Source organism: Aphelocoma coerulescens, chromosome 21, assembly GCF_041296385.1.
Source record: "Aphelocoma coerulescens isolate FSJ_1873_10779 chromosome 21, UR_Acoe_1.0, whole genome shotgun sequence".
Taxonomy (NCBI): domain Eukaryota; kingdom Metazoa; phylum Chordata; class Aves; order Passeriformes; family Corvidae; genus Aphelocoma; species Aphelocoma coerulescens.
Window position 1 is genome coordinate 6,843,712 of NC_091034.1, and position 11,548 is coordinate 6,855,259.

General features: G+C 47.4%; 1 protein-coding gene across 3 annotated transcripts; it reads left to right on the forward strand.

The window, feature by feature from the left end:
* The first annotated feature begins 9 nt into the window (after positions 1–9).
* Positions 10–11,455, forward strand: SLC35E2B (solute carrier family 35 member E2B). 3 transcript variants are annotated; one of them, XM_069034711.1, is made up of 9 exons: positions 10–155; positions 3,197–3,715; positions 4,522–4,657; positions 5,598–5,725; positions 6,037–6,157; positions 6,468–6,521; positions 6,986–7,058; positions 7,607–7,752; positions 9,840–11,455. In XM_069034711.1, exons 2-9 carry the CDS (start codon positions 3,391–3,393, stop codon positions 10,081–10,083), a joined length of 1,227 nt encoding a protein of 408 aa, XP_068890812.1. In that variant the 5' UTR covers positions 10–155; positions 3,197–3,390; the 3' UTR covers positions 10,084–11,455. The 3 variants fall into 3 exon arrangements, with proteins under 3 accessions (XP_068890812.1, XP_068890814.1, XP_068890813.1); XM_069034713.1 differs by lacking the exon at positions 10–155 and adding an exon at positions 1,158–1,177; XM_069034712.1 differs by lacking the exon at positions 10–155 and adding an exon at positions 1,213–1,754.
* The last annotated feature ends 93 nt before the right edge of the window (positions 11,456–11,548 follow it).

Below are 11,548 nucleotides of genomic sequence, written 5' to 3' on the forward strand. Positions count from 1 at the left end.
GAAGCCCTCCCTGGGATCCTCCCGGGCGGCGGGGCCGCCGCGCTCCCGCCCCTCCGCCCCGGGGGTCCCCGCGGCGCTGGGCATCCCGCCCGGCTCGATGGAGGGGCTGTCCGCAGCGAAGCGCCCGGCGGGGCTCTGCGCGGTTCTACCCGGCTGTGCGTGCCCTGTAACTCCCTTTTGCTCTGCTCGATTTCCTCGTGGTTTTGGTAAAATGGCCTCCCCGCTGCCGCGGTGACAAAGGGGCGAGCCCGGCGCTCGGCTCCGCGGTGCCCGTCCAGCCGCCGGGGCCCGGCGGGGCGCTGCGTGGCCGGACCCTCCTCCCCGCCCGGCGCGGGGCTCTGGGCACGGCAGGGGATGGGCGGCCGCAGCCCGGTGTTACCGGAGCCCGGCGTTACCGGAGCCCGGCGTTACCGCAGCCCGGTGTTACCGGAGCCGGTGTTACCGCAGCCCGGTGTTACCGGAGCCGGTGTTACCGGAGCCCGGCGTTACCGCAGCCCGGTGTTACCGGAGCCCGTCGTTACCGGAGCCGGTGTTACCGCAGCCCGGCGTTACCGGAGCCCGGCGTTACCGCAGCCCGGTGTTACCGGAGCCCGGCGTTACCGGAGCCCGGCGTTACCGGAGCCCGGTGTCACCGCAGCCCGGTGTTACCCCGGCGTCACCGCAGCCCGGCGTTACCTCGGCCGGTGTTGCCGGAGCCCGGCGTTACCCCGGCGTTAACGCGGCCGGTGTTGCCGGAGCCCGGCGTTACCGGAGCCGTGGGAGCGCCGGGGCTGCGGCAGCAGCGAGCGGAGAGCGCCCAGGTGCCGGCCGGGATGCGCTGAGGGCTCCGGGGACGGAGGGAAGGAAGGAGCGGAGGGATGGGAGCGGCGGGCGCTGCCGCAGAGAAGGATCCCGAGGCGGGCCTGGGTAGGGGGATGGCGGTGCTGAAAAGCCCCTGGGCCCCAGGGCTGGGTCGGAAGGGCCGCGGTGCTCCCGCGGAGGGCTCCGAACCCCGCTCCGGCTGCTCCGGCGAGAGGGATGCACCGGGAGCTGCGGGCACCGGGACGCGGGCGGGAATGGGAATGGGAATGGCCTGCGGGGAGCCGGCTCGGAATGCGGAGGGAAGGCTCTGGCAGTGGGTGAGCAGAAACACATCTGGAGTGCCACAAAGTCCTAAGCTCTTTCAGCGTCTTTCTCTGTATGGGATCTGTTAATAACTCTGCTGTTGTATTTGTAGTGTTTGTAACATCTTGGATGCTCTCGTTGCCATTAGTGAAGCAGTGTTAATATCCGCAGCTTGCTCGGGCTGCTGAGTTTTGCGCATCTGCTGCCTTGGCAGCAACGTTTGGGTGACCTTTTGTGTAACAGATGAAGGGTCATGGACGCAAACCTTTGTTTTTTCACTGTCAGATCAGCCTTAGCTTCCCAAACCCTTGCAACACATTTGAGCTTTAGTTTCATTTTGTGTAAAGCCGACTTGGTAAAGTTCTTTTTGGATATTTTTTTCCACCTTAATACATTGTTACTGGTAGGGTAGCTAGGGATTGGGAGAAGATACAAGGAGTGTAAGAGGCGCTGCACGCTGCTGGTTCTTTTGAGCTGGGAGATTGAGTCTTTGTGTGTAATCCAAGAGAAACAACTGCCAACCACTGCCACGTTTTCATCTGTTGGTAAACATCAGCGGCTGGTTGGCCTTGAGGGAGGAAGACTGAATTAGTTCCAGATGGAGAACTCTTTCAGCCCATTTAGACTTTCCAGTTGATTTAAGCCAGCAGGTCAGTAATTTAGGGGAGTAGTTTTGTTCTTATTTGCTGTTCTGCTTCCTGCCATGTGTGGAATCGGAGATATCAAATCTGATATCGCAGCGCTGCTGAGGGTGGGGCTTTGGTTGGGCTTAATTGGTCTTGGTTTTAATTAAGTTGCATAAACAGAAAAGATATTTAAAGAGCTGTGTTAATTAACTATTTTGAACGTAGAGGGGTATTTTTTTAATGGCCTGGAAAAGGAGGAGGAGTCAAGAATCCATTTTTCTTAACAAATTCTCTTGGAGAATGTGTATCTTTTGTCAAAGTGTTGTGTTAAACTGGATCACCACAAGTTCGTGGTTTAATGTGATCGTATCAGAGGGTCCCATACCTCAGTGTGCTGCTGGCATGAATTCCTAGAAAAATGGGAAGTGATAAGGAGATGGGGATGGAAATCTTCAGCATATGGCTGTAATAACTAGAGAATGTGAGGAATGGAAAATTTCACTGTGAAGTAGCTGCTGTGTAGGATACTGAGACTGACATGAGATATTTAACTCCTTAGTACCTCGTTGTGATTTATTTGAGATGCCACATTAGATATCTAAAAAGCAGCAAAAATAAAACCTTACAAAAGGAAACTGTGAACTGTTCACAGAATCAGGGCAGGTGCAGTAGCTCTTGTTACAACTCCTGTATTTCTCCTGCCATTGATTATGAGAGGAGTAAAGATCACAGGGTGGTTTTGTTGGTGTCGCTACTCTGCTGCTGTAACTTCCCACATTTTGTGTAATTTGTAAAAGAAAAAAAATCTCTAGTTGCAAATCATTTAATGCCTTTTGCTGCCAAGTCTGTTTAAAAGGCTGTAAGAATTAGTTGCAAGTGCTAATATTGAATTGCAAGGTAGGGCAAAATGAGGAAGGTTGCATTATTCACATGGAAATAAATAAATAACCCCACTGGAAAGCTCTTGGACATGTGGATACATTTACCAGGGTAACTGTGTTTGTGATTACTGGGAGTTACAGCCCTTGATTATTGATTACTGTCTTTGACTCGGGTTGAAAACAGGTTAATTAGTACAAAGGGCAGAGGTTCCTGCTTGGATTTGCTGGGTTGGGAAGATTTTCCTGGGGAGTGGTTAAAGACAGAGATCAAAGACACTGTAGAATCTGGAAGAGGAGTTAGTTGCAATTCTAGGCTGTGTTGAGGTGCTTCAGAGGAAAAAAGGACATTAAACCACAAAGTCTGGTGTGTCTGTATGTGCTATTCCAGAAAAAAAAACCCTCCCTAAGATAAATTCTTGTTGCTTAATCTTGGCATCAGGACATTAGGGGGTCAAAATCCAGTCTAAAAGATTACAGAAGTCTCTTTATCTTTCATAAAGTACATGTGAAATGTGCTACCTTTGCTGCATTAGGGATGTAAAATGTCATACGTTTCTTTCTTCTTTCCCTTTTTTCCCCTCTTAGGCAGAAAACATGGAACAGCCCACATGAGGAAGCGTGTGGAGCTTGTATTCATGCAAGATGTTTTTTGGAGGACCAAGCCCAGTTTTCCAGGCCCCTGGGAGATGAAACATTAATCACATGACATTTTTGTTTCGACAAAAGCCGTGTCAGTGTTGCTTTGTGTGAAGGACAAATACTCATTTCTTCACCTCACCATGTCGGCCGTGACAAGTGCCCCGACACCGGAGGCCCCGAGTCCAACCCCGCTGAAGGAGAAGCCAAAGGGAAAATCCCTGTTCCAGCTGGGCTCACTCTTTGCTAACAGGAGTGAGAAGTTTGTGATTGCTCGTAGTGACAGCTTGCCAGAGGAGAATGTCCTGAAAATCACAATCACAGAGACCACGGTCATCGAGTCCGACCTGGGCATCTGGAATTCCCACGCTCTCATCTACCTCACTTTGTGGTTTTTCTTCAGCTTTTGCACTCTGTTCCTTAACAAATACATTCTGTCCTTGCTGGAGGGAGAGCCCAGCATGCTAGGTAGCCTGCCTTTCCTTTCCACCTGAATTCCAGGGAGAGATTTATTTGTTTTACTGGAACAGGCTCCCCAGGGAATGGGAGCCCCAAAAGCTGCCAGAACTCCAGCAGCATTTGCCTCCAGCAGGCACAGGGTGGGATTGTTGGGGGTCTGTGCAGGGATAAGAGTTGGATTGGATGATCCCTGTGGGTGCCTTCCAGCTCAGGATATTCCATGATCCTATGATTTGGCAATACCAGACCATCCCATATAAAGCTGAGGGAGAGAATGGTTCAGCTGAAGGGAAAAATGCCTGGTTGGAAGATGTGGGGAGGGATCTTGGGGCTGGGAACTTGGGACTTTGGCCTTTCAAGTGGTTTCTGACACTCTTCTTTCCTCCACTCACTGAAAGATGAAATTTTGCTTGCAGAGGAGCTTCCAGGGGGAAAAAAAGTCATTATTTTGTTTTCTGTGTTGGAGGGTTTAAAAACAGTCAAGTTTTGAGTAAGTTGTTGATGCTCTCCAGAGCTGTGCAGTGCAAGAGTTGCCTTTGGTGATCTCCATTATCCAATGGCTACTTTAGTTATTTGTTCTTTTTTAAGGGGCAAACAAAGGGCAGTTTATCTGTGAACCAGGTTTATAAACATTTAGTTCATTGAGCTGCCTTGCTTAAATGTAAAAGTAAAGGGCTTTTGTGAGAATATATAAAATCCAGGCAGTGATCTCTTAACTGCATAGAAGTTTGTCTAAGAAATGTTCTCCCATTGTTTGATTTGTTGTATTCCAGCATCTGATCTGGCTTTGTTTCCCCTCTCTGATCCTCTTTTAGGTGCTGTTCAAATGCTTTCAACCACCTTCATTGGCTGCATCAAAATGTTTGTCCCGTGCTGTCTGTACCAGCACAAAACCCGCATCTCCTACCCCCCTAACTTCATCATGATCATGCTCTTTGTTGGATTAATGAGGTAAATGGGGAAAGATTTCCTGCACTGTCTTTGCTACTATTTGTGGTTTTCTAAACAAAAGCTGTATTTTCCTGGCTCTCTGCCTTTTCATTCTTGATGAGGTATTTGGAGTATTCACCTTTCTCCTCCAAGAAATATCCCAGGATGATCTTATTTTTGTTTCCTGTTGCTCCTTTTCCCACATGTCAACAATTTTTTGGCTGCCTTGCCTTCCCATCACATTTACCTCTTTTCAGAGCACACTTCTCTTTCCATTTCCTTTCTTCCTGCTCTGTTTTGAGGCTGGTGTTTGTTTAGTGTGTTATTATTTACCAGCCTTTTGCCTCAAAAGTGATCTAGGCTATTAACATTTATCTTTTGCAAAGTCAGTGTTTGCTGGGTGCTGGGATTGTATCAGTTTGTGGTTGAGGAGGGAATAAAAATGGTTTTGTTTCCTCTACCCTGCAAAACTGATAAAGAATAATCAAATAAGCCATAAATTAAATTAATGTCATGATTTAAACTGTGGTAATTATGTAGCATATCTAATTTACACTAAAGATGGATAACTGCAGATAAAGTTTCCTCAGTGAATTACTGTTTCTCAGGAGATTTTCACTTTTCCAACTGAGCCTGTTGAAAACTTTGGCATAAAAAATGGTCACTCGAACCTTGGAGTGTGTTAAAAAATAAACTTTGTTTTCTGGAAATCCACTCTACAGCCAGAGATGTTGCACAATTGCCCAAGGGTGCCTTTATTTGCTTTAAATAAATACATACTTAAGCCAAAGCTGAAAGAAATAGATCTGACCTTGCAGGTGCAGGAGAAATTACAGTGCAATTCTTTTTGTGCCAGGTGTCTACGAGTAGCTCTTAAAGCATTATTTTAATTTCTTCTGGTGCACTAATTAATTCCTTCATTTCTTAAAAATTAATTTCTTGTAATGTTCTTCTGCTTCAGATTTGCAACAGTGGTCCTGGGCCTGGTCAGCTTGAAGAATGTGGCAGTTTCATTTGCAGAAACTGTGAAAAGCTCTGCTCCTATTTTCACTGTCATCATGTCTCGGATGATATTGGGGGAATACACTGGTGAGTCCTGAAATGAGATTTAATTACTCTCTTTTATTTATTAGCCATTTTCAAAGAAAGTCCATCAAAATATAATAAATGCAGCTGGAAGGATCTGTCTGAACTTAATGAGTATGTAGAATTAAAAAGGGTTTGGTGCAAGGGCATTGTTGTTATTTTTCTGTCAAGAAATATTCTTGTGGCTTGAAATAACTGAAGTTCAGCGTGGTCCTTCTTCTTTGCTGTTCAGAATTTAAAATTCTCTCAAAAACCAACGTGGGATACATTAAAAATGCAGCAGTTAAACTGAGAGTGACCCTTTTCTTTTGCAGGGTTGCTGGTGAATCTCTCCCTGATCCCTGTGATGGGAGGGCTGGCTCTGTGCACAGCCACTGAAATCAGCTTCAACATCCTGGGCTTCTCAGCAGCTCTCTCCACCAACATCATGGACTGGTGAGACTGTGGAAAAAAGCAATTTCTTTCATTGGTAGCTGAAAGAAAATTGTTAAATGTAGTTAATTCTGTACAGTGCATTGAAATGGTGGTATTGAAAATGCATTTTTAACAAATTATTCATTTTCTCTCTCATATCTAAGAGCATTATTGAAATTAAATCATAAAACTTCATTAGGCCAAACTTCTTTCTGTACTTGTAGAAAATATTTCCCCACCTGAGGGAAACAAGATTGATTGATTGATTTGTCCTAATTAAAATACAGCTAAATGGTAATTTTGAAAACTTTTTAAAAATTTTCTTTTCTAGTTTGCAAAACGTCTTTTCCAAAAAACTGCTCAGTGGAGATAAATACAGATTTTCGTAAGTATTCAAAATATTTCAGGTTTGGTTATAGTAGGGCTGTATAAGAAAACAAAATATTTATCATTGTATTACACCAGAAGGTGTAAATCTGATCACCTTTATCATTTTATCAGGGAAAGAAAACTCCCCTGAGCTCCAAGTTTCATAATCAGCTACAACTCTCAGCAAATCCCCCCAAAATAATAATTTCACAGAAATCAGTCCTTATTCTGCAATCAGGAACCATCCTTAGCATTGTTGGGGGGGCAGAAAGCAACTTTTTATTGATGAAACTGAAACCAAGAGTAAAGTCTTGTGCTAAAAAACACTTTTCACGATATATTTGTATTTTGCCATGAGATAAAAAGCTGCTTTTGGTGTTTTGTGCCTTTTAGCTTCAGTCCCTGAGGGCAAACCTCTATCTTTGCTTTGAAAAAGGAAGCTTTCAATCATTTTAATATTTTTTTTCCTCTCCTTTGTAGAGCCCCAGAGCTTCAGTTCTACACAAGTGCTGCTGCTGTGGTTATGCTTATTCCAGCTTGGATATTTTTCATGGTAATTTGAAATCATTATCATTAGTTTAGGGGTTTTTTTTTAATTGTAAGCAGAATGTGCAACAAAGGTTAATCTTAAATTTTACCTTTCATCTTTCCCATTTTTTAAAATCAGCCTCAAATACAACTCATCTTACATTTGCAAGAGATTGGGGGAGTAAAAAAGAGAAAATTGTAAAAGAAATCATTTAATATAGACATGAGTTAATCCAAAAAGCCTGAGTTTATTTCAAGATTTTTGAGTTCAAATCACAATTTTGTCTCAGTGCATTTGAAGTTTGAGGTAAAGACTTGCAAACAAAATCTGGAATATTTGGTGACTTTTTGTTGGTATTCTTGTGGTGTACAGAAATATTAATTCTCTGAAAGCAAATTTTTTTGGAGAAAAAATGTCAGGATCTAAATGTCTTTAAATATTTTAGGCTTTGTTGGGCTAAAATTTAAATGTAAAACTACATCTGCTTCTAACAGCTGGGTGGAAAATTACTTTTAGATTTTTCTCATGAACTAAACTCTTAAATTCCTTTTTTTTTTTTTTTTGCCATTTAGGATGTGCCTGTGATTGGGAAAAGTGGGAGGAGCTTCAGCTACAACCAGGATATTGTCTTTCTCCTCCTGATAGATGGAGTCCTGTTCCACCTGCAGAGTGTCACAGCCTATGCCTTGATGGGGAAAATTTCTCCTGTGACTTTCAGGTAAAATTGTCAGGAGCACTGTTTTTTGTCAGGAAACACTATTTTACTTTTTTTTTTTTGGCCAGGAACACCATTTTATATTTTTTTGTCAGCAACAATATTTTACTTTTTTTTTGGACAGGAACACTATTTTTTTTTTTTTTTGTAAGGAACACTATATTTTTTTTTTTGTAAGGAACACTATTTTTTTTTTTTGGTCAGGAACAATATTTTCTATCTTTTTGTCAGGAACATTATTTTATATTCTTTTTCAGGAACATTATTTTATATTCTTTTTCAGGAGCACTATTTTATATTTTTTTGTCAGGAGCACCATTTTATAATTTTTTGGTCAAAACCACTATTTTGTATTTTTTTTGTCAAGAACACTATTTTATATTCTTCTTTTCCTGCTCAGTATTTCTGCTTGGGAGCCAGGCAGTAAAGGTAGTATGCAAAGAGATGAAAGAGGTAAATCACAGGATGGCTTGGGTTGGAAGTGGAATCTGTGTTGGTGTTGAAAAGCAAAGAAAACAAGGGACTGTGCAAAGAGAAGAATGAGGGAAATCAGGATGGTTGGGGTTGGAAGGGGAATTTGAGGTGGTTAGAAAAAAAGGAAAACTAAAGGTATTTGCAAAGAGAAGAATGAGGGAAATCAGGATGGTTGGGGTTGGAAGGGGAATCTGAGGTGGTGTTTAGGAGCAAGGCAGACAGTAAAGCCTGGCTGTGGGACATGGCAGAGCTGCTGCCCCTGCTGCCCCTGCTGCCCCTGCTCTCCCTGCTCTCCCTGCTCTCCCTGCTGCCCCTGCTCTCCCTGCTGCCCCTGCTCTCCCTGCTGCCCCTGCTGCCCCTGCTGCCCCTGCTCTCCCTGCTCTCCCTGCTCTCCCTGCTCTCCCTGCTGCCCCTGCTGCCCCTGCTGCCCCTGCTGCCCCTGCTGCCCCTGCTGCCCCTGCTGCCCCTGCTCTCCCTGCTCTCCCTGCTGCCCCTGCTGCCCCTGCTCTCCCTGCTCTCCCTGCTCTCCCTGCTGCCCCTGCTGCCCCTGCTGCCCCTGCTGCCCCTGCTGCCCCTGCTCTCCCTGCTGCCCCTGCTGCCCCTGCTGCCCCTGCTGCCCCTGCTGCCCCTGCTCTCCCTGCTCTCCCTGCTGCCCCTGCTGCCCCTGCTGCCCCTGCTGCCCCTGCTCTCCCTGCTCTCCCTGCTCTCCCTGCTGCCCCTGCTGCCCCTGCTGCCCCTGCTGCCCCTGCTCTCCCTGCTGCCCCTGCTGCCCCTGCTGCCCCTGCTGCCCCTGCTCTCCCTGCTGCCCCTGCTGCCCCTGCTCTCCCTGCTGCCCCTGCTCTCCCTGCTGCCCCTGCTGCCCCTGCTGCCCCTGCTCTCCCTGCTGCCCCTGCTGCCCCTGCTGCCCCTGCTGCCCCTGCTGCCCCTGCTGCCCCTGCTGCCCCTGCTCTCCCTGCTCTCCCTGCTGCCCCTGCTGCCCCTGCTGCCCCTGCTCTCCCTGCTGCCCCTGCTGCCCCTGCTGCCCCTGCTGCCCCTGCTCTCCCTGCTGCCCCTGCTCTCCCTGCTCTCCCTGCTGCCCCTGCTGCCCCTGCTCTCCCTGCTCTCCCTGCTGCCCCTGCTGCCCCTGCTGCCCCTGCTGCCCCTGCTGCCCCTGCTGCCCCTGCTCTCCCTGCTGCCCCTGCTGCCCCTGCTGCCCCTGCTGCCCCTGCTCTCCCTGCTCTCCCTGCTCTCCCTGCTCTCCCTGCTGCCCCTGCTCTCCCTGCTCTCCCTGCTCTCCCTGCTGCCCCTGCTGCCCCTGCTGCCCCTGCTGCCCCTGCTGCCCCTGCTCTCCCTGCTCTCCCTGCTGCCCCTGCTCTCCCTGCTGCCCCTGCTCTCCCTGCTCTCCCTGCTCTCCCTGCTCTCCCTGCTGCCCCTGCTGCCCCTGCTCTCCCTGCTGCCCCTGCTGCCCCTGCTGCCCCTGCTGCCCCTGCTGCCCCTGCTGCCCCTGCTCTCCCTGCTGCCCCTGCTCTCCCTGCTCTCCCTGCTGCCCCTGCTGCCCCTGCTGCCCCTGCTCTCCCTGCTGCCCCTGCTGCCCCTGCTCTCCCTGCTCTCCCTGATGCCCCTGCTGTTGTTTGCAGCGTTGCCAGCACTGTCAAACACGCCCTGTCCATCTGGCTCAGCATCATCGTGTTTGGGAACAAGATCACCAGCCTGTCAGCTGTTGGCACTGTCCTGGTCACCGTGGGGGTCCTGCTCTACAACAAAGCCAAGCAGCACCAGCAGGAGACCCTGCACAGCCTGGCCATGGCCCCACAGCCCCCACCAGGGCCCACCGAGGACACCGAGCCACTGATCCCCAAGGATTTGGAGCCCTACGATTAATGGGGTTTATCCTTCCAACCGAGTGTGGCTCCAAGGAAATCTGGATGTGTTGTTCCTTTGAGTTCCTGGCAGGTTGAGCCCAGGACTTGAAGCAGGAAGGACCTGGGAAGGATCCAGGAAAGCTTTGGGAAAGAGGACCTGGAATGTGGTAAACGTGGGCTTTGTTGTCTTTCCTTGGCTGCAAATCATGTACAAGCCTGTGTTGGTGAAAGAACTTCAGTGTCTTGTGGGAAAACAGTTCCTGTCTCCCTCCCCATCCAAAAAAATGTGAAAACGTGGCTCCACCACTGTATTCTGCTGGCAGAGGGATGGAATTGGTGCATCATGGAAATTCCTGGTTGTTGCTCTGCGTTTCCTGCATCCTCCATCATTCCTGTGTGGTGTAGAGCTGGAAGAGGTCCAAGGAGGGGATTGTCCCACTCTGCTCGAGCCTTGAGGGCTTTTTGGGCCCCAAAACCTGCCAGAGCTCCAGGAGGATTTGGCCAACACAAGATGGGATTTTGGAACGTCCGTGCAGGGCAGGAGTTGGACTGGATGATCCTCGTGGGTCCCCTCCCACTCAGGATATTCCATAATCCTAAGAGAGACCCCCCCCCCCCCCTTCTCTCCCAGAAAACAACTTTATAGGTTTGGTTGAAGCAAACTATGGGAAATGAGCAGTGGTGAGCACCTACTGCTGACTGCAAATCTAAGATTTGTAGGAGTTTTCCTCCTAAAATTTAACGTGGAAATATCGCATTCCGATCGTGTATGTGGCAAAACTGAGATGCAAGTCTTCACACACACATACCCTGTGTAAATGGAGTGCTGAGTTAAATACTTGTAGTTGCTTAGAGGTAAAAAAACACTGAAAATTGTGGTGACAAAGGAAGCAGGATCTCTGTATTTCTGTAAAGAAACCGTTTTGTTATTTTAATTTCATTTTATTGCGCATTTCTGGTAAGAGGAAATCCATTTGTGGTGGTTTTTTATATTATTTCTAAGAGTGCAACAAAAGGCTGCCTTTTAGAAACTCAGGGTTATGGGTCTGACCTGTGTGTAAAATATCTGTCTAATTTCTGATTGTGTGAAGAATCTCAGAGGTATCTGTGACAGATGGAAGGGAGGAATATTAACCATAAACTGAGGCAAATCTTTATTTCTGCTGCTCTTAAGTTTCCTTTTTTTTAAGGAAATTTGTTTTTGTGGTAGATGAAAGATTAAAAATTCACTTTCCTTTTCAAAATTCTGAAGAACAGCCATTAGTTTTGGCCAGAAAAAAAAAAAAAGTGCACATGTAGCTACAAAAACATTCAAATGGACTTTTTGGGAACAAAAACTAAGTTAAAATGAGTGGATTTTAATAATTGCCACTCTTCTGGAAGGTTGTAGCATGGATATAGAGTGGCCTTTATGGTAAAAATAATGGCTAACAGGAAGTTACCAGTAGAATTCCTGTAAAATTTAGGCTCATGGTTACATTTCC

What these genes read in the sequence shown, in the direction of transcription:
- SLC35E2B (XM_069034711.1), top strand. Translation starts at nt 3,391, where the DNA reads ATGTCGGCCGTGACAAGTGCCCCGACACCGGAGGCCCCGAGTCCAACC. An exon ending in CTCTTTGTTGGATTAATGAG is followed by an intron (nt 4,658 to 5,597) that starts GTAAATGGGGAA and finishes CTTCTGCTTCAG; the next exon opens with ATTTGCAACAGTGGTCCTGG. An exon ending in GATATTGGGGGAATACACTG is followed by an intron (nt 5,726 to 6,036) that starts GTGAGTCCTGAA and finishes TTTCTTTTGCAG; the next exon opens with GGTTGCTGGTGAATCTCTCC.